The 20,131-nt window shown below is 42.9% G+C and overlaps 3 protein-coding genes across 4 annotated transcripts; 2 read left to right on the top strand and 1 right to left on the bottom strand.

Annotated features, from left to right (window-relative positions):
- Nucleotides 1–63: 63 nt before the first annotated feature.
- On the top strand, nucleotides 64–1,586 carry higd2a (HIG1 hypoxia inducible domain family, member 2A). The gene is made up of 2 exons (XM_085932056.1): nucleotides 64–453; nucleotides 1,183–1,586. Exons 1-2 carry the CDS (start codon nucleotides 261–263, stop codon nucleotides 1,347–1,349), a joined length of 360 nt encoding a protein of 119 aa, XP_085788182.1. The 5' UTR covers nucleotides 64–260; the 3' UTR covers nucleotides 1,350–1,586.
- Nucleotides 1,587–1,675: 89 nt separating this feature from the next.
- Nucleotides 1,676–5,761, bottom strand: cltb (clathrin, light chain B). 2 transcript variants are annotated; one of them, XM_085932045.1, is made up of 6 exons: nucleotides 5,607–5,761; nucleotides 5,333–5,516; nucleotides 4,779–4,825; nucleotides 4,254–4,371; nucleotides 4,049–4,160; nucleotides 1,676–2,440 (listed from the first exon to the last, which is right to left on the bottom strand). In XM_085932045.1, the coding sequence occupies exons 2-6, from the start codon at nucleotides 5,496–5,498 to the stop codon at nucleotides 2,269–2,271; spliced, it is 615 nt and encodes a 204-aa protein (XP_085788171.1). In that variant the 5' UTR covers nucleotides 5,499–5,516; nucleotides 5,607–5,761; the 3' UTR covers nucleotides 1,676–2,268. The 2 variants fall into 2 exon arrangements, with proteins under 2 accessions (XP_085788171.1, XP_085788163.1); XM_085932037.1 differs by having other exon boundaries at nucleotides 5,333–5,747.
- Nucleotides 5,762–16,143: 10,382 nt separating this feature from the next.
- tmem271 (transmembrane protein 271) lies at nucleotides 16,144–17,362 on the top strand. Its single transcript, XM_085905995.1, has 2 exons — nucleotides 16,144–16,210; nucleotides 16,274–17,362. Exon 2 carries the CDS (start codon nucleotides 16,447–16,449, stop codon nucleotides 17,239–17,241), a length of 795 nt encoding a protein of 264 aa, XP_085762121.1. The 5' UTR covers nucleotides 16,144–16,210; nucleotides 16,274–16,446; the 3' UTR covers nucleotides 17,242–17,362.
- The last annotated feature ends 2,769 nt before the right edge of the window (nucleotides 17,363–20,131 follow it).

Raw genomic sequence — 20,131 nt, 5'->3', positions numbered from 1 at the left:
AAGTGAAATGGCTGTCGTGCATACAAGGGCCACATTGAAACTACTGTATTGTTTCAATAGCGACATAGGGTCGATATCAGTATTTGGATCAATCCGCCCACCACTCCCAATTGTCATCGCGTGCACATTTTTGTAAAATGTACAAGTTAACATGTCGCCCAATTAGGCATTCTAGACTCTTATTGTGAAGCGCGATGCGGAAGTCAGAGCGGAAGGATGGTTGTTTAACTTGCGAACTTCCGCTTCCAACATAAGCAAACATGGCGGCGTCCGCTACTCCGGTTATAGCCGACCAAGCGCCGACAACTTTGCCGTCGGGAAGAGGAAACATCCCGTTTGACTTCTCGCAGCCTCCCACCATAGAGGGCTTCAATCCTTTGCCGAGGGTCAAAGATGAAACTTTTAAGGAAAAGTTCATGAGGAAAACCAAGGACAACCCGTTCGTCCCTATAGGTGAGTTACACAAGCTCTGCCATGTATCATCGAAATCATTTGTCATTTTGTTTAATCATACTCTGCGTCAAGCGCAATGACCAAGCCGTTAGTTTAGACGTAGAACCTCGCTCTTCCAAAGTTGATAAAATTACTCGTTTTTCAGTTAAATTGAAAAAGCCTCTACAGCAGTTAATGTATGCGACGACGCTGTTGCTAATTTTAGCCACCAGGGGTCACAACGGCATCGCATGATGGAACGTTTTCTCAGGGCGGAACTTGTTTTTCATTTGTTTTATAATTTTGTCGTAAAAGTGTTTCTATTCTTTTATAAACAGCCATTCTGAGGAAACTACTGCGTTAGTCATAGTATGCTTGAATTAGATACAAATTTGTGTTTACATCGCTGTTTTGAGGCAGATGGTCTAATATTTGTCGAAATAAATCCGATGATCGGTTAATTGGCCAATTTGTCTTGCGTAAAAAAAACAACAACCAATAACTGTCCGGTTCTTGATTTAAAGATATTGTCCGGTTAATCGGAATCGAATGAATTAACTTCTTTCATCCCTCGACGCTTACGGCGGAAATAGACAATTTACAGGCATTTGAACGTTTGACAGCCGACACAAGACTTGTGTACAAAAGGCATGGGTAAACTCCTGCATCATTCTAATGTCCTGTTCACTGATACCTACGGAAATAATCAATATATGCTGAGCCAATGCCACTTTTCTGTGCGTCGCCCAGGTTGTTTGGGGACAGCGGGAGCGCTGATGTATGGCCTGCGAGCGTTCCACCAGGGCAAGACCAGGCAGTCGCAGTTGTTGATGCGGGGCCGCATCTTTGCCCAAGGCTTCACCGTTGTTGCCATTGTCGTCGGTGTTGTTGCCGCTGCACTCAAACCCAATCAGTGAGGAAGAGGCGCCTCGGCAAATGCACAATATTCTGTCCGCAGAGAAAAATAAGACTGTTTGAAGGAAGCTCAAAATGCGATGTGTATATATAATATCCAGGTGTCTATCAGTGAGACATCGTTATTTGGAATGATACTCAAATTAGGCTGACAAACTGTGCTACATTACTCCTGCTTTGATGTTATGTTATTAAAATGATCCAACAGGTAACTTTGGAAATATGTCTCATGTAAGATTAATTTTAAATGCATTTCTATACAGCCATACAGAAGGAAGGTCTTTTATTCAACAGGTGACAAAGCTGTGACAAAATGAAAAGAAGCAACTACAAGTGATTCATTTTTTTAATGGCCAATTCTAAACATTTTCCTTCCTTGGGTTTCATAATATCCAAATAGGCAACATGTGAAATAATGTTTAAGTGACAGTCGATTGCAGCATATAAAATGTGGGTGAAATGAGAAAGCAACTCAATCAAGCCTTCAAATTCTCAATTTGGATGCAGTAACGTTTCTTGGTTGGGGATTCTTTTTGCTGCTGCTTTGAACTGCTTTTCAGTGTAAAAGACGACATCTAAACCGTATTGGTTTAAAACAATCATTCCAAAGATGGTGGTTCTACATTACTCAGAGGCTTACGTGGTTACAATCTACGTGTGCATTATGCACACTCGAAATGTTGGCAGAGGCATGCATTAAAACTGTCAGAAATTATCATAACTTAGAAAGGGTAACAAATGGCTGTAACAATGTCCTGATAAAACAAATTAACGGTTCATGTTTCCATAAGTGTGACCGTTCAAACATGTAGGCATCAAGAAAGTTGGTTTGGTTCTATCCTGCGTCGTGGGAGTATTCTGCAAAAACATTTTGTGGTGTGACAAGTGAAAAGGCAAAAGTTGAGCAAGCGAGAGAGCACCCTAGCGGACAAGAGGGCTCTGTTTGAGCGAGATGAGTACTGAGCGCATCCGGGACACGTCCTTTGCCTGCTTGTTGGTCTTGGGGTTGAAGTCGCACAGGTGGGCCACGCGCTCCCATGCTGATGCGGGGCCGTCGCCTTCGCTCTCGGCCAGGAAAGCCTCCTCCGATGCTCTGTGGGCGGGAGGCCTCGTGTTAACACGTAACTTTTAACATGCAGCTCACGTCACGTCACACATGTCAAACTCAAATCTTGCAACTGAAGATTTAGATTTGTTTCAGAAATGCAAGTTGTATTTGTCACAATTGCTTCATTCAAATGTATTTCTCATGTGTTGTCTTCAGCGCAGCACAGTAGATTTAGGGTTGCCATACCTGCCTGAGATTGTGATGAAATTGGAAATAACCTAATTGTGACCCGATTTTCCAATGAATTGATGATTGGGACGGGGCAACTGGAATATATTTACTGTTAAAAGGCCAACAAAGATTGACAATCCTAAATTAAAGAAGTTGATTAATTTGAATATTGGTTAGTTATCAATTCATTGTTGCTAATCAATTTTACTTCATTCATTTGTAGCAAATATTTCTAAAACGTAATTCAATAAATGGTTAATTGATAACGTTTTAGTAAGTCATTCATAAGTAAAAACATAATTATGAATAGTATACATACATACATGTTTTAAATATTGCTCTAATTAGTATCCCTCTCCCCATTTATGAATGATCAGGTAAGGGTGTGTGTGGGTGTGTGTGGGGGGGGGGGTGCTCCGTGTGAGAGGGACTAAAGAGGTGCTGGAGGTTGAGGAGGCATCCAACATTGAAAAGCACAAGAATTCTAAACCTACACAAAGCCTATTAGATCAGAGTCGGGCTGTTTGTAGAAAGCCTTGTCGGCAATCCTTAGTAGACAGGCAAGGCCAAGTAAGCAGGAAAGAAGGAGACAGGGAGAAGAGTGTCAGTCACACAACAGATAAACATGTTGAAACTCAACTACGACTAACAGAGGGATGATCAAGCAAATGACAACCAAGTAGTGAACAGATACAAGTGGGCAAAACACAAGCAATACTGTGTCAGACTTGGGCAGAGTCTGGAGGAAAGACATGTTAGCGTCACAAGTGTGTGGTGGGTGGGTGGGTGGGTCAAAATTGATAATGACAAGCAGTTATGTTACTAACCTTTTGACAGAATTACTGCAGTGCATATTTTAAACAGAGGTGAATGATTTTGAAAAACAATCCAACTGCAGTGTTTCCCCCCCCCTCAATGCTGCAAAACTTGCTGAACACAATGTCTTTTAAGCCTTCACTGCGACAACTTCACAAGATTCCACCAAGCAGTATAAATAAAATAATGAAAACAAACAAAATAAAATAACAAATATGCTTTGAAAAAAACAAATACGACAAGCTAAATCTTAAACAAGTCACTACATCAGATTACAACAATAATGCAAACAAATATGTGGCTCCATCACGTCAACTTTTTATGCTCAATATATGGAAGTAGAAGAAAATAAGCTTAATGACGCGTGGGAAGAACTTGCCGTGTCGTAGTGATCACAACAGACAATTGTTTACAGTGCAAAACAACCTCATGTGTTCTGGGAAATTTCCATGAAAGCTCCTGTACATTTTCATTCTCTTTATTTTCATTATTTATACTTGGCACAGAATGAGGTGACTTATTTTGACTTAATTATGCAAAAGACATTGACGCCTACATCCGGTGTGGTCGGCATGCCAACAGGTGGACAAGCCGGATACTACTAACCTGTTGTTGGCCTTGTTCTTCTCCATCTGCTCGCTTTGGTGCACGTGCCAGTCTTCCAGCTCTTTCTTGGCCTTCTCTCTCCACTCTGCTTCTGCTTCCTTGGATGCTGAATCTTATTCAGGCGCACCACAACCAAAGAAATCCCAATTTGCTACATCCTGACTCAAGTGTGAAGCATAATGTGATCAGTGAGTGGCAGACTCACCTAAAGCTTCGAGGCGTGCTTTCTGTTCCTCCCGCCACTTGCGTAGACTTTCTGGCTCTTGCCTCTGAATATCCACCTGTGCGATGGCTGCGTAGTTGTCCGTGGGACCGTTCGACTCCTTCCAAACGACAGGAAATGTGTCGGTTATGAGAGCGGTCACATAAAAACAATTTGCTCTGATTTTAAAAATAAATAATTAATCACCTGTATTGGATTGGGACTCATTCGGGAAAATTTCCAAGACAACAATTCCAAGAGTGCCAACAATCTTATTGAATTTGAATTCAAGGATAACCAAATAATAACACCCCAACAGACATGCCTTTTTTTTATTTGACAGTTTAGCTGACTGATAGCTGGTGAAACAACTACGCTGCATGGTGATTGTGAATAAATGATAATTGATGTCATTTAGGGCAACTCTACCCCAACGAAATCCAACTTTAGAAGCTTTTTAGATGAAAGACAGTCCCTTTTATCTTGACTCACAAACATGTACGCTGTTATTCTTCTTGTTGAACTCACCTGATACAGATCCCCGTTCACTGTGGCGGGTTCCTCTCCAAAAGGATCTAACATCATGACAAAACAAAATCAAACATTAAAATGACACTTTTCGAAGAGTGTTACTTAAGTGCTGCACTGGCCCAGTCTCTCTTGTTGTAGTGACAAGTCATGCAAAAAATGCTGCAGCACCTGTTTGGTCTGTTGAAGACTTCCGGACGTAAAGACAACGTTCTTACTCAACTAAAATTCTTTAGATTGTGTACGATAAAGAATAAAAAGGATGAACGATACGAAGCGTATACGACTTGAGTAGACGGTATCGCTTTTTGATGGAGCTATTAAACTAGCATTGATGCTATTAGGCTAACCGGCTAAAGTATTATAAATGTCTAGATTATCACCCTAGCTAGTTAACGTTACATTAGTAAACATGACTGCTACGATTTCTTCCCATTTCGGCGAACAGTTTAATTATCTATCAAAGTGGAGCTTTCATGTTAGCTCAGTGAGCCAGCAGGGCTATGTTAGCTTTCGTTAGCTCCTAGCTGTTAGCTGAGCTTTTGGAAACTTGCCGTAGTTGCTCGTCGGTGGCACCGGGGGCTCTTCTTGGCTTTCCACCTCGTCCAGCACCCCAAAACCGTCGTCGTCGTTCTCTATACCCGCGATCTCACTCTCCTGCTGGGCTAAAAACGCAGCGGCCGGGTCCTCTTCTGTCAGATGTACTCCGTTGTCAGCCATCTTTCACTAAATTGTTGCCTTGAAGTTTAACGAAGCTTAATGTGTGTTATCAAGGCAAACAAACCCTTGTTTAATCACTAGCGGCCCAGCAACCGATGGATGTTTAACCTGTAATAGCAGAGACAGCGCTGAAAGGCAAATCGACATTCGAAGCAACCAGCAACTTTGTGCCCTCACTGATGATGATGATGATTCATGTTTTCTCCACTTGATTCAATAATCGACAATGGAACCGTCCAGTCACATAGGCTACCATATCCTGATATGTAGTTCCATCTGCTGGCCATCATTCGTATTGCAGCAGATTTTTGTGCTTTAATTTGTCATCAACCTTTTTGGAACGGAAAGTTACTTGATAGTACTCATGAATGCCAAAGTTCAGTTTGATACACAAATCACCTTTATGTTATTACTAATTTCACTCACGCAAAAACATTGATCATGTCAATGATTTTTCACAAGGTATTAGACATTGATATCACAGAGTCGGAAACAGATCAATATCGGTGTGCAACATTTGATAGTGACACATTGTTATGTTGATGACTTCGATGACCTTAAGAAAAATGACACACACAATTATTGTTTTCTGTGCTTTTACTGTAGTGATTGCCATGGTATAACTAAGTATCACCCCACTGATGGAATGAATATGCTGTATCCTACAAAAACCGGATTGGAAGGCCACATGCCGTAATTTCAGGTATACCCCATCCGCACGCCTATGTTTAAATCCCAAGTCGGAAACCCTAACCCTAGTTTAAAAACCCTAATTAGCGATCCTAAAACTCGTTGGAAACACTAACCCTAGTTTGAAAGCCTAGTTAGAAACCCCAATATTAGAAACCCTAAAAGTAGTTTGAAACCCTCGTTGGAAACCCTAACCCTAGTTTTGAAACCTAGTTTAAAAGCCGAGCCTGGGTTTAAAACCCTAGTCGGAAATCCCTAAGCCTAGTTTGAAAGCCTAGTTAAAAACCCTAATCTTAGAAACCCTAAAAGTTGTTTGAAACCCTCGTTGGAAACCCCAACCCTAGTTTTAAAACCTAGTTTGAAAGCCGAACCTTGGTTTAAAACCCTAATTGGAAACCCTAACCCTAGTTTGAAACCCTAATCAGCGATCCCGTGATTGGTTGGAAACCCTAGTCGGAAACCCTAGTTTGAAAGCCTAGTTAGAAACCCTAATCTTAGAAACCCTAAAAGTAGGTTGAAACCCTCGTTGGAAACCCTAACCCTAGTTTTAAAACCTAGTTTGAAAGCCGAACTTTGGTTTAAAACCCTAGTCGGAAACCCTAACCCTAGTTTGAAACCCTAATTAGCGATCCCAAGACTGGTTGGAAACCCTAGTTGGAAACCCTAACCCTAGTTTGAAAGCCTAGTTAGAAACCCTAATCTCAGAAACCCTAAAAGTTGTTTGAAACCCCAACCCTAGTTTTAAAACCAAGTTCGGAACCCTAGCCAGGTTTTAAAACCCTATTCGCAAACCCTAACCCTAGTTTGAAACCCTAATTAGCCATCCCAAGACTGGTTGGAAACCCTAGTCGGAAACCCTAACCCTAAAGCCTAGTTGGAAACCCTAATCTTGGAAACCCTAAAAGTAGTACCAAACCCTCGTCGGAAACCCTAACCCTAGTTTTAAAACCTAGTTCGGAACCCTAGCCAGGTTTTAAAACCCTATTCGCAAACCCTAACCCTAGTTTGAAACCCTAATTAGCCATCCCAAGACTGGTTGGAAACCCTAGTCGGAAACCCTAACCCTAAAGCCTAGTTGGAAACCCTAATCTTGGAAACCCTAAAAGTAGTACCAAACCCTCGTCGGAAACCCTAACCCTAGTTTTAAAACCTAGTTCGGAACCCTAGCCAGGTTTTAAAACCCTATTCGCAAACCCTAACCCTAGTTTGAAACCCTAATTAGCCATCCCAAGACTGGTCGGAAACCCTAGTCGGAAACCCTAACCCTAAAGCCTAGTTGGAAACCCTAATCTTGGAAACCCTAAAAGTAGTACCAAACCCTCGTCGGAAACCCTAACCCTAGTTTTAAAACCTAGTTCGGAACCCTAGCCAGGTTTTAAAACCCTATTCGCAAACCCTAACCCTAGTTTGAAACCCTAATTAGCCATCCCAAGACTGGTCGGAAACCCTAGTCGGAAACCCTAACCCTAAAGCCTAGTTGGAAACCCTAATCTTGGAAACCCTAAAAGTAGTACCAAACCCTCGTCGGAAACCCTAACCCTAGTTTTAAAACCTAGTTCGGAACCCTAGCCAGGTTTTAAAACCCTATTCGCAAACCCTAACCCTAGTTTGAAACCCTAATTAGCCATCCCAAGACTGGTCGGAAACCCTAGTCGGAAACCCTAACCCTAAAGCCTAGTTGGAAACCCTAATCTTGGAAACCCTAAAAGTAGTACCAAACCCTCGTCGGAAACCCTAACCCTAGTTTTAAAACCTAGTTCGGAACCCTAGCCAGGTTTTAAAACCCTATTCGCAAACCCTAACCCTAGTTTGAAACCCTAATTAGCCATCCCAAGACTGGTCGGAAACCCTAGTCGGAAACCCTAACCCTAAAGCCTAGTTGGAAACCCTAATCTTGGAAACCCTAAAAGTAGTACCAAACCCTCGTCGGAAACCCTAACCCTAGTTTTAAAACCTAGTTCGGAACCCTAGCCAGGTTTTAAAACCCTATTCGCAAACCCTAACCCTAGTTTGAAACCCTAATTAGCCATCCCAAGACTGGTTGGAAACCCTAGTCGGAAACCCTAACCCTAAATAGTTGGAAACCCTAATCTTGGAAACCCTAAAAGTAGTACCAAACCCTCGTCGGAAACCCTAACCCTAGTTTTAAAACCTAGTTCGGAACCCTAGCCAGGTTTTAAAACCCTATTCGCAAACCCTAACCCTAGTTTGAAACCCTAATTAGCCATCCCAAGACTGGTTGGAAACCCTAGTCGGAAACCCTAACCCTAAAGCCTAGTTGGAAACCCTAATCTTGGAAACCCTAAAAGTAGTACCAAACCCTCGTCGGAAACCCTAACCCTAGTTTTAAAACCTAGTTCGGAACCCTAGCCAGGTTTTAAAACCCTATTCGCAAACCCTAACCCTAGTTTGAAACCCTAATTAGCCATCCCAAGACTGGTTGGAAACCCTAGTCGGAAACCCTAACCCTAAAGCCTAGTTGGAAACCCTAATCTTGGAAACCCTAAAAGTAGTACCAAACCCTCGTCGGAAACCCTAACCCTAGTTTTAAAACCTAGTTCGGAACCCTAGCCAGGTTTTAAAACCCTATTCGCAAACCCTAACCCTAGTTTGAAACCCTAATTAGCCATCCCAAGACTGGTTGGAAACCCTAGTCGGAAACCCTAACCCTAAAGCCTAGTTGGAAACCCTAATCTTGGAAACCCTAAAAGTAGTACCAAACCCTCGTCGGAAACCCTAACCCTAGTTTTAAAACCTAGTTCGGAACCCTAGCCAGGTTTTAAAACCCTATTCGCAAACCCTAACCCTAGTTTGAAACCCTAATTAGCCATCCCAAGACTGGTCGGAAACCCTAGTCGGAAACCCTAACCCTAAAGCCTAGTTGGAAACCCTAATCTTGGAAACCCTAAAAGTAGTACCAAACCCTCGTCGGAAACCCTAACCCTAGTTTTAAAACCTAGTTCGGAACCCTAGCCAGGTTTTAAAACCCTATTCGCAAACCCTAACCCTAGTTTGAAACCCTAATTAGCCATCCCAAGACTGGTCGGAAACCCTAGTCGGAAACCCTAACCCTAAAGCCTAGTTGGAAACCCTAATCTTGGAAACCCTAAAAGTAGTACCAAACCCTCGTCGGAAACCCTAACCCTAGTTTTAAAACCTAGTTCGGAACCCTAGCCAGGTTTTAAAACCCTATTCGCAAACCCTAACCCTAGTTTGAAACCCTAATTAGCCATCCCAAGACTGGTCGGAAACCCTAGTCGGAAACCCTAACCCTAAAGCCTAGTTGGAAACCCTAATCTTGGAAACCCTAAAAGTAGTACCAAACCCTCGTCGGAAACCCTAACCCTAGTTTTAAAACCTAGTTCGGAACCCTAGCCAGGTTTTAAAACCCTATTCGCAAACCCTAACCCTAGTTTGAAACCCTAATTAGCCATCCCAAGACTGGTCGGAAACCCTAGTCGGAAACCCTAACCCTAAAGCCTAGTTGGAAACCCTAATCTTGGAAACCCTAAAAGTAGTACCAAACCCTCGTCGGAAACCCTAACCCTAGTTTTAAAACCTAGTTCGGAACCCTAGCCAGGTTTTAAAACCCTATTCGCAAACCCTAACCCTAGTTTGAAACCCTAATTAGCCATCCCAAGACTGGTTGGAAACCCTAGTCGGAAACCCTAACCCTAAAGCCTAGTTGGAAACCCTAATCTTGGAAACCCTAAAAGTAGTACCAAACCCTCGTCGGAAACCCTAACCCTAGTTTTAAAACCTAGTTCGGAACCCTAGCCAGGTTTTAAAACCCTATTCGCAAACCCTAACCCTAGTTTGAAACCCTAATTAGCCATCCCAAGACTGGTCGGAAACCCTAGTCGGAAACCCTAACCCTAAAGCCTAGTTGGAAACCCTAATCTTGGAAACCCTAAAAGTAGTACCAAACCCTCGTCGGAAACCCTAACTCTAGTTTTAAAACCTAGTTCGGAACCCTAGCCAGGTTTTAAAACCCTATTCGCAAACCCTAACCCTAGTTTGAAACCCTAATTAGCCATCCCAAGACTGGTCGGAAACCCTAGTCGGAAACCCTAACCCTAAAGCCTAGTTGGAAACCCTAATCTTGGAAACCCTAAAAGTAGTACCAAACCCTCGTCGGAAACCCTAACCCTAGTTTTAAAACCTAGTTCGGAACCCTAGCCAGGTTTTAAAACCCTATTCGCAAACCCTAACCCTAGTTTGAAACCCTAATTAGCCATCCCAAGACTGGTCGGAAACCCTAGTCGGAAACCCTAACCCTAAAGCCTAGTTGGAAACCCTAATCTTGGAAACCCTAAAAGTAGTACCAAACCCTCGTCGGAAACCCTAACCCTAGTTTTAAAACCTAGTTCGGAACCCTAGCCAGGTTTTAAAACCCTATTCGCAAACCCTAACCCTAGTTTGAAACCCTAATTAGCCATCCCAAGACTGGTCGGAAACCCTAGTCGGAAACCCTAACCCTAAAGCCTAGTTGGAAACCCTAATCTTGGAAACCCTAAAAGTAGTACCAAACCCTCGTCGGAAACCCTAACCCTAGTTTTAAAACCTAGTTCGGAACCCTAGCCAGGTTTTAAAACCCTATTCGCAAACCCTAACCCTAGTTTGAAACCCTAATTAGCCATCCCAAGACTGGTCGGAAACCCTAGTCGGAAACCCTAACCCTAAAGCCTAGTTGGAAACCCTAATCTTGGAAACCCTAAAAGTAGTACCAAACCCTCGTCGGAAACCCTAACCCTAGTTTTAAAACCTAGTTCGGAACCCTAGCCAGGTTTTAAAACCCTATTCGCAAACCCTAACCCTAGTTTGAAACCCTAATTAGCCATCCCAAGACTGGTTGAAAACCCTAGTCGGAAACCCTAACCCTAAAGCCTAGTTGGAAACCCTAATCTTGGAAACCCTAAAAGTAGTACCAAACCCTCGTCGGAAACCCTAACCCTAGTTTTAAAACCTAGTTCGGAACCCTAGCCAGGTTTTAAAACCCTATTCGCAAACCCTAACCCTAGTTTGAAACCCTAATTAGCCATCCCAAGACTGGTTGGAAACCCTAGTCGGAAACCCTAACCCTAAAGCCTAGTTGGAAACCCTAATCTTGGAAACCCTAAAAGTAGTACCAAACCCTCGTCGGAAACCCTAACCCTAGTTTTAAAACCTAGTTCGGAACCCTAGCCAGGTTTTAAAACCCTATTCGCAAACCCTAACCCTAATTTGAAACCCTAATTAGCGATCCCAAGACTGGTTGGAAACCCTAGTCGGAAACCCTAGCTTGAAAGCCTAGTTGGAAACCCTAATCTTGGAAACCCTAAAAGTAGTACCAAACCCTCGTCGGAAACCCTAACCCTAGTTTTAAAACCTAGTTCGGAACCCTAACCAGGTTTTAAAACCCTATTCGCAAACCCTAACCCTAGTTTGAAACCCTAATTAGCGATCCCAAGACTGGTTGGAAACCCTAGTCGGAAACCCTAACCCTAAAGCCTAGTTGGAAACCCTAATCTTGGAAACCCTAAAAGTAGTACCAAACCCTCGTCGGAAACCCTAACCCTAGTTTTAAAACCTAGTTCGGAACCCTAGCCAGGTTTTAAAACCCTATTCGCAAACCCTAACCCTAGTTTGAAACCCTAATTAGCCATCCCAAGACTGGTTGGAAACCCTAGTCGGAAACCCTAACCCTAAAGCCTAGTTGGAAACCCTAATCTTGGAAACCCTAAAAGTAGTACCAAACCCTCGTCGGAAACCCTAACCCTAGTTTTAAAACCTAGTTCGGAACCCTAGCCAGGTTTTAAAACCCTATTTGCAAACCCTAACCCTAGTTTGAAACCCTAATTAGCGATCCCAAGACTGGTTGGAAACCCTAGTCGGAAACCCTAACCCTAAAGCCTAGTTGGAAACCCTAATCTTGGAAACCCTAAAAGTAGTACCAAACCCTCGTCGGAAACCCTAACCCTAGTTTTAAAACCTAGTTCGGAACCCTAGCCAGGTTTTAAATAATTCGCAAACCCTAACCCTAGTTTGAAACCCTAATTAGCGATCCCAAGACTGGTTGGAAACCCTAGTCGGAAACCCTAACCCTAGGGTTCCGACTAGGGTTTCTAACCAGTCTTGAAATGAGGTCATGAGGGCCTAGTGAGAAACCCTAATCTTAGAAACCCTACAAGTAGTTTAAAAGCTGAACCTTGGTTTAAACCCCTAGTCGGAAGCCCTAACCCTAGTTTGAAAGCCTAGTTAGAAAACATAATTTTAGAAACCCTAAATGTAGAACTCTGGTTAGGGTTTCAAAGTAGGGTTTTAAATTAGGGTAAGAGTTTCAAGCTAGGGTTTAAAACGGTGAGTGTTTGGTAAATTCTCACCAATAAAGTCCTAATTGTTACTTATGATTATAATGAACTTGATCTCTGATTCTTGTCTGGCGTTCTTTATGATTAAATTGGCAGGGTTTTCAACTCCTGCACTGGATCCTCATCACTTGCGTATCTGCTCTCATGTTACTAATGAGACGTTCCAAAACTTTGATGATCATTGGCTTAACTGTCAAATTACCACCATCATCAATGTCTACGTATAGAGTTCCTCTGAAATGCACTGTGGAAAGTTTAAAACCATTAAGCAATGACATCTATTCATCCTCCTAAAGGCGTAGCTGAACAATTGCAGTGATGGCACTGGATGGGGAGAAATGCACTTTGGATATTAATCTTGTTTCTGCATCGTCTGCTTCCTCAGACCAGTCTGTCAGTGCCTTGCAGTTGACTTATAATTGGCTTCAATATTTCTCAGCATAATTGAATGAAATGATAGTGGATGTCAAGTGACCCAACACTGCTCAAGCCTGAAGTCTCCTTGAATAAGGAAAAGAATTTTGACCTCTATTTTACTTTATTTTTACTTGTTCTTTTTACCTTTTGACACTCATCAGGGCCAATTGGTAAGATGTATTAGCGGGTATTGATGTTGACTTGTGGTTACTACAACCCGGCATGGACTAGGCCAGGGGTCGGGAACCTTTTTGGCGGACAGTCATATATGCCCATTTAAAAAAATAAAATAATTTCCCGTGTGAGCCATACCACTTGAAAAAAAACGATGGGCTAAATACAATTAAATGCACGTATTTTAATTAAGACCAACGATTTTTTAAGTGTACAAATGTGATTCTTTGAAATATTTTTTTATATATATATATTGAAGCCTAGAAAGAAAAAAAAAAAACCCACTCACCATTCATGAGACTTCTGGGGCTGCATCGTTTTGCTGATGGTTTAGTAGTCCAGTTGATATGCGGTGAGGTTCTCAGTCAGTTCTTGCTGACAGAGGCATGTCTTTTATCCGTGTTGAATATCTTTTCTCAAAATGTTCATTAGCCACATCAAGCATAAATGTTGAAATATTCTCCATCAGTAAATGGCTTTCCGTTTCTCACAATTGCTAATGCGCCAGCAAAACTAGCTGAATTAAAGTCACCTTGTCTGGTCCATACACGGAGTTACTGTTGACCAGCTTGGACCTTCCTCTGGAGTTCTTCACACGCTTTCTTTCTGCTGTCCCCAGCTGGTTATTTAGTCGCGATTGTATCATGTCGGTCCACTCACTCTGAAAAGTTCGGTACTCGTCAACTTTTTTTCTCTTCGCCATCTTTCTTGCTTGCCTGGTACACATCAGCTAGCTAGCTAGCTAGCTAGCCGAAATTTTAAATAAAGCGGGCCCGTAGGCACCGTATCGTCCAATCAAAATCACGCTTTTTATTCCCGACCTGGCGTCACCCTTCTGTACACCGACGGCCAGCTGAGATTGGCTGATATGACGCAACCGTTGATTTCAGACGTGATATTTTAAATTTTGAAAGCTAATTTAACATTTTGATAATATAATACAATTATTTATGACTTCAGTTGTGTCAACAAATGTCAGATTTGTCCGCGAGCCAGACGCGGTCACCAAAAGAGCCATAGCTTCCCGACCCCTGGACTAGTCTGTGTGAGCTACTTGATGAGCTTTGAATGACTTTCAAAGGAAGATTTGAGTTCATCCAATGGATTCACAGCGGAGAGGCCTGCTCATGTGACTTTCCTCGCCATGGCCTGTTGCTGCTTAGTGAACCGCGCCTGACAATCATCCGTCTTTCGAGTATGAATGGGCCTCACACTGACATAGTATAGAAGAGGTACGGTATGCCACGCTCGTCCAATTTATCACATGATTGAATACGGCCATTTTCACAGAATTGTTGCTCCAGGCCGCCGGTGACTGTTTTTTTACTGAAGCTATTTTCAAAGCCTTGTCAGTTCCAAGTTAATTTGAAGAGTTCTTATTCACAACTACAAGGAACAACAAAAGTTGAAACTTGAGTATTGATTATGTACTTGACACCAATTAAATGATGCTCCCTGAGCAGCATGCCGTATGACCAACGTTTGGATTTTATGTGGGACAGTATTTTCCTATTAACAAACTGCATGGTTCCCCCGCTTGAACTTTTCGAGGTTGAAGGTTCTATGCCTCAACAGCACCAGAGCGCAATTGAATGGCAGTTATGTAGGTCAAGTTAGCCAATTCAACTAAGGAAGTCACTAACTATCACTGTATGTTTATATTAGTGGAGTAGAAGTACACATTGTTTGGTCACAATTAGGCCAGATAGTAGAGAAATGTTAAATGTATCTCTTGATGGGTGAGAAGGGCCCTCATACTGTTGGCTTAGTTTAATTTGGAATCATTTATAGATTCACTTTTTCATAGTGTCTCCTCAGTCTGTCTAGACAGGGAGTTCCCAGTTTCTAAGTGGGATAGGTTGCAAATCTGAATTTATTTTTATTTTTATACTTTCATCTGTTAGGTCCAGTGGAGAGCTCAGCCACTGTTTTTATACTGACATACATATCGAGACTGCATCATCATCTCTTTCTCGCAGCAATGTGATGATTTATGCACACATCTTTCGGCATTGATTTGGACTAAGTAGAACTCCTCCTGCCAATAATCGACCTTGTAATAACACGAGAATCCTCCTCTCTTCTATCTGTTCCGCAGAGGAATGCTTTCTCCCACACACACACAAATGGTTTTAATAAAGCCAATGATGGATCATTTGGATGGAAAAAAGTCGAGCTGGCCAAGTTTTGATTCCAGCACCACGGACAGCACTTTTGAGCTCAGAGAATCCATCAGACTTCGAGCATTATGGTTGTATGATGTGCAAGTGCAGAAACAATAGACTAATCACAATTCATGTCTGATAGTCTTTGTCTCCAGGGAAGCAGCAATACCATAAAACAGATTGAAGCCTCTTTTTCAAGATATCTTCAGTATGCCACGAGCTGAGTTCACGAGAGCTTCTATCTTTAAAAACTTGTAAACTGGCTCATTCATATGTCAGTCGAGGAGCTGCCAAATATTTGGAATGGTATTTGTTAAAATAATATTATACTCAGTGATATTAATGAAATAAGGGGTAAGTTAGGCAACAGGTGGATTTTTTTCCCCCTGAGACGCCAGTGCATGAAAAATCCGGAAGTTTTTATAGGCGCAACTTAAACAAAAAAATGAAACTGTTTCAAAAACCATATTTTAAAATTAACATCAAAGTACATTCAAATGTGATTTTGACCAGTGTTATCCTTCATAATAAAAACCTTGACTAAATATTCATCAGACATAGGGGCTTACCGCTGAACAACTGTTATAGATGACACTTCAAGTATGTGAATTAGAAACATTTTGAAAAAAAAAAGCAAAGGGGTCTCAAAGGCGCCCGCAATCTTTGTCTTTTATTCACATCCGCACAAAGCAGACTTCACAATACAGAGACATTTTAAACATGATGCAAATAACGTGGAGTCCACAGCACCTGTGGCATAGGTTTTAGAAAATTGACGCGCACGCAAGCACGCACGCACGCACGCGCCCACATACGGCGCACGCAGCCAGCCCACTCTTTGATGAGGAAGCAAAGGGTCCGAACTTTACGGTGATAAGCGTTGATCAATGCTCGCGAATGGATTATCGACGGGGCGGTAAGTGCAAAGTGGGCCATGCCTTCCTGGCATGAATTAACATTTCAACCGTTCCCGTAAAAGCGTCGGGAATGCAGAGAGACGCCACAGCGGCGCGAACCGCCGCCGCCGAACCGGCCGATGACAAGGACCGGCTGACGATGGCCGACGGCGACCGGGCTGCTCCCGGACCAGACGGAGGATGAGGACGGCTGCCAGCGGAGAGGGATTGAGAGCGGCAGCAGAGGTGGAATATAATGAAGTTGAGTGGGAAAGGACTCTGCGCCGTCCTGTCCAGCACCCTCCTCTTCGCGTGCGCCCTCTGCGAACTTGTGCTCGGATTAAGATGCGTCTCGCTGGGCTCCAGCGTAAGGGACCACTTTCACCTCGGCGCTGCGGCCGGAGCCTTCTACTCCGGGCTGCTCCTCGGCAGCGGGCAAGTCCTCCTGGGCGCCGCGCTGCTCTGTTGCACGGGGAAGCCGCGCGGCCGGAATTTGGTCCTCCTCGGGGTTGTGATCTTCCTTCTGGGGCTCCTCACAGCCTTTTCCGGAGCCGTGGTGGACGGGGACACCGCTTCCCTGGTAGAGAGGAAGTATTCCCACTACTGTGTCCATTCGGGCCAGGTGAGCCGCGCCTGCGAGGAGCTGAGGGAGTACCAGAGAAGTTTGGTCATCTCCTCGGTGCTCAGCACGCTCGAGTGCCTCCTGGGTCTCGCCAACCTGGTGCTCATCCAAAGGTACAAAGCGGCTCAGTTCTCCAGGAACAGGCAAGTTCAGAGGCACAGCTCCGGGCCCATCATCTTCAGCGAGGAGCGGGACTGCTCCTCAGCGGACTTTCAGCCTGTGTCTTATATCAATTTAGCCGTTTTGAGCGTGTTGGACGAGAGCGGTGGCGCGGAAGCCCAGCGCGGGGGGCACCCTTCCATCGAGTTGCCGGGATACTCTCCCGCAGACCCGGAGCTCAACCACAGTTTCCCCTTCTCCTACCCGCTGCCCAGTGAAATGCCGCCGGCTTATGAGGACATCTTCCCCGCAGAGGCACGCAACACATAGCCGAGCCGCTGCGGAACAACCACCGGAGGGGACATTTTCTTCCAGTTGCCTGCTACACTTTGCATTAACATCGCCGTCACGATATTGACGAGCAACATAAAGGCAATGCAGGCGCATTATAGCCGGCAGCTTGCAGTTCAGTTTGTGTTGGAATATTTGCTGTTCAGATTTATATTCGTGAATAAAAAGTATATTTAACCTCATATCATGCATACTGAACTTTCCCAAAACATATTATTGACATTATTATTTTTAATTTGAGTTTTTAACATGCAGAACCGTGGCCAAATCAGCTGCTTTTTTTGTTTGTTTTGCAGGAATGTAGTAGGGATGGACAACTTTAAATACTGGCAAAAGTACTCCTTTACATGAAAGAACAAAAAGTAAAAATAAGTAAAAAACACACAAAATTGCTCACTATATGGCGATCTGTCTGACAGATAAATGAAAGAAAAATCTCCTTTTCTCAATGTTAAAAAAAAAAAAAAATCGAGCTCCACCTCAGGAATTGCCTTACAACTCATCAGATGGTGAAAGGCTCCTTGGGGAGATAATCCAGGGAAGCACGGCGGAAGATGCTGATAATGTCGAAAAGACAGAGTGAGTTTAGGCCCTTTGGAAACAAAGTACTCACAAATGAGCAGCTGTCAGCAAGAACGTTTCGCTTGGGATGCCTGTGTTCACTTTTTGTGGATATTGATCCATTATTGATGTTGGAAGAGTTGCGTAAAGAAATCTCAAAAGATTTTCACTGGGTTGATCCTTGCTATCATGGAAGCTCCCCGGAAGAAAAAGTCAAAGAGACGGACGGAAAAGATGGAATTCATAACGATGGCAAAATGATACACAGTAATCCTCTTACCATTATGACTACGTGCAAAAAGTGAAATCTATGATCTAGAAATAATCTATTAAAAACTGCTAGGCTGTGATCACTTGCCATCAGTTGATCCAAAGAAGTTTTTAAAAAAAAAAAAGCTTTTTCATTTACATGCAATGCATTCGCTCACGATTTTATTTTAGCTTAGTTTTCTTCAGGCATTTTGAGTCTCGCATTTTTTTTTTCATGCCACGAATAAGGAAAATACACCGACTTTCAAAATAGGCTTTAAAAACAAATATATTCACTTCCAAGTCTGACCACAAAAGGTATCATGACTAGCTTCATCTTTTTAAATTGTGTAACTACTTGATGTACAAGCAAAGTCCTGTTATTCTACTTTCTAGGATTTCTCAGCGACTGCAACAATGTTTGCCGCTGTTTCGCTTTAGCTTCAACACAACTGCCCGTCTATTTGCGTTCAAATATTCATGTGATCCAATTGGGCTGCCAAAACACAGTATACTGCATTCATTTATTTGAATTTCCAGTCTGTAATTATGACAACTGTGCTCTATAGATTAACTGCCAGCCAATGTGATTTCATTGAAGGCCTTCGAGCCTAGACGAGAATATTGAGTGTGCTCGATCAACCGCTTTATTATTTCCAGCTCCGAGAGTGAGCATAGTTTACTGTAAAGTCAAATTCTGTTTCACAAAGTTGGATCACGGAATTAAAGTACGAGTTGAGCGTAGGTGCGCACACCCTCTGGGCACAAATTGATAAAGCGAATTTGTCATTACTTAGCTGAGTAAGTGCTGAGATTTGGTTGCTAATTTTCTTGTAAAAGTTTACACGCGTGCGTGCACACACACACTCGCAGTCTATTACCATAAAATCAGTGTTCTTCGGGCCCAAGAGGCTATTCTCCGCCTGAGGGATCTTTAGTTGGATTGTGTAGCTGCATTAGTGTAATGAGCCTCTCGCTCTGGTCACAAAAGGTAGCAAATCGCTGATTTGCAACTCTCAACGTCCTCACTCAGAGGCGTCTGAGGAGCGCCGATGTGCACAAGTGATGGCGCTGCAGAAATTTGGAAGAATGATGAATGTTGAGATGTTGCAAAGAAGGCTGAGGAAGTGACATCAAAAGTCCCTGGCGATCCCGGAGACACCTTGTAAATCAGCGTGTGTGTGTGTGTGTGTGTGTGTGTTATCACGTTGTCGCTGAACGCTGGGAATGGGCGAGCACTTGCTAAGGCATCAGGTTCTCTTTCAGAAGTTTACGTACATTTAATTTAATGATTATTACTGAGAAATTTGCTCTGCGTGATCCTGAGAAGTGCTGACAAAAACAGGTACGCTCAAAATTGAGTGAACCTATCTCGAGGGCAACATCTTTTTTCTTTTTTTTTTGCATCGCACTTGTAATGGATCTTAGGAGAGAACATAGAAACATATTTTGAGTGTCAAGCAGGGGGGGGGGAACTGCTGTCTATACTTGCGGAAACAAAATCAATATCCCTAAAAGCCTTTTATCAGACATGCATCCATTTGTCTGTGTTCCATCCTGCTGCAACATGAGGAAAGCTTCAGTGGTTTTTAAAAGCCAAACAATGAGCCCTTGCTGACCAAAATGGGTTTTGTTGCTGATGTACAAGCTTCAACCTGCAAATCTTTATTAGCGAGCATTTATTGGCAGAGATGCTGACGTTTTGGATTTGGAAGTTCCTTTGAGTGAGGAGCTGTTTACCGTATCGCAAAAGAGCAACACTGTTGGTTTCAAAAGGCTATGTGTTGTACACAAACGCGGATATCAGGGCAAAATGTTGCCATATTTGTATAGTCGTACTTTTTCTAGATGTAAAAAGCAGGACTGCAATGAACGACATTTGATAGTTTTCAACAAAAACTCTTTAAAATTATTTTCAATGAAAACTAGACTGCACTGAATTACTTCTTGTTTTATTCTTCTTGAAAATTTACATTGTCTCAAACTAGTGTGGTGCCATCTAGAGGTCAATAGTGGAATCACAGCCAGCAAGAATCAGACCAAAATATAAAAACAAGAT

The sequence above is a fragment of the Syngnathus leptorhynchus genome, chromosome 2, assembly GCF_054491065.1.
Source record: "Syngnathus leptorhynchus isolate UIUO chromosome 2, UIUO_Slep, whole genome shotgun sequence".
Classification (NCBI taxonomy): domain Eukaryota; kingdom Metazoa; phylum Chordata; class Actinopteri; order Syngnathiformes; family Syngnathidae; genus Syngnathus; species Syngnathus leptorhynchus.
This window is presented reverse-complemented; position numbering and strand designations above follow the sequence as displayed.

What these genes read in the sequence shown, in the direction of transcription:
- higd2a (XM_085932056.1), top strand. Translation starts at nt 261, where the DNA reads ATGGCGGCGTCCGCTACTCCGGTTATAGCCGACCAAGCGCCGACAACT. An exon ending in CAACCCGTTCGTCCCTATAG is followed by an intron (nt 454 to 1,182) that starts GTGAGTTACACA and finishes TGCGTCGCCCAG; the next exon opens with GTTGTTTGGGGACAGCGGGA.
- cltb (XM_085932045.1), bottom strand. Translation starts at nt 5,498, where the DNA reads ATGGCTGACAACGGAGTACATCTGACAGAAGAGGACCCGGCCGCTGCG. An exon ending in TGAACGGGGATCTGTATCAG is followed by an intron (nt 4,372 to 4,778) that starts GTGAGTTCAACA and finishes GTCGTTTGGAAG; the next exon opens with GAGTCGAACGGTCCCACGGA. An exon ending in AGCACGCCTCGAAGCTTTAG is followed by an intron (nt 4,161 to 4,253) that starts GTGAGTCTGCCA and finishes CGCCTGAATAAG; the next exon opens with ATTCAGCATCCAAGGAAGCA.
- tmem271 (XM_085905995.1), top strand. Translation starts at nt 16,447, where the DNA reads ATGAAGTTGAGTGGGAAAGGACTCTGCGCCGTCCTGTCCAGCACCCTC.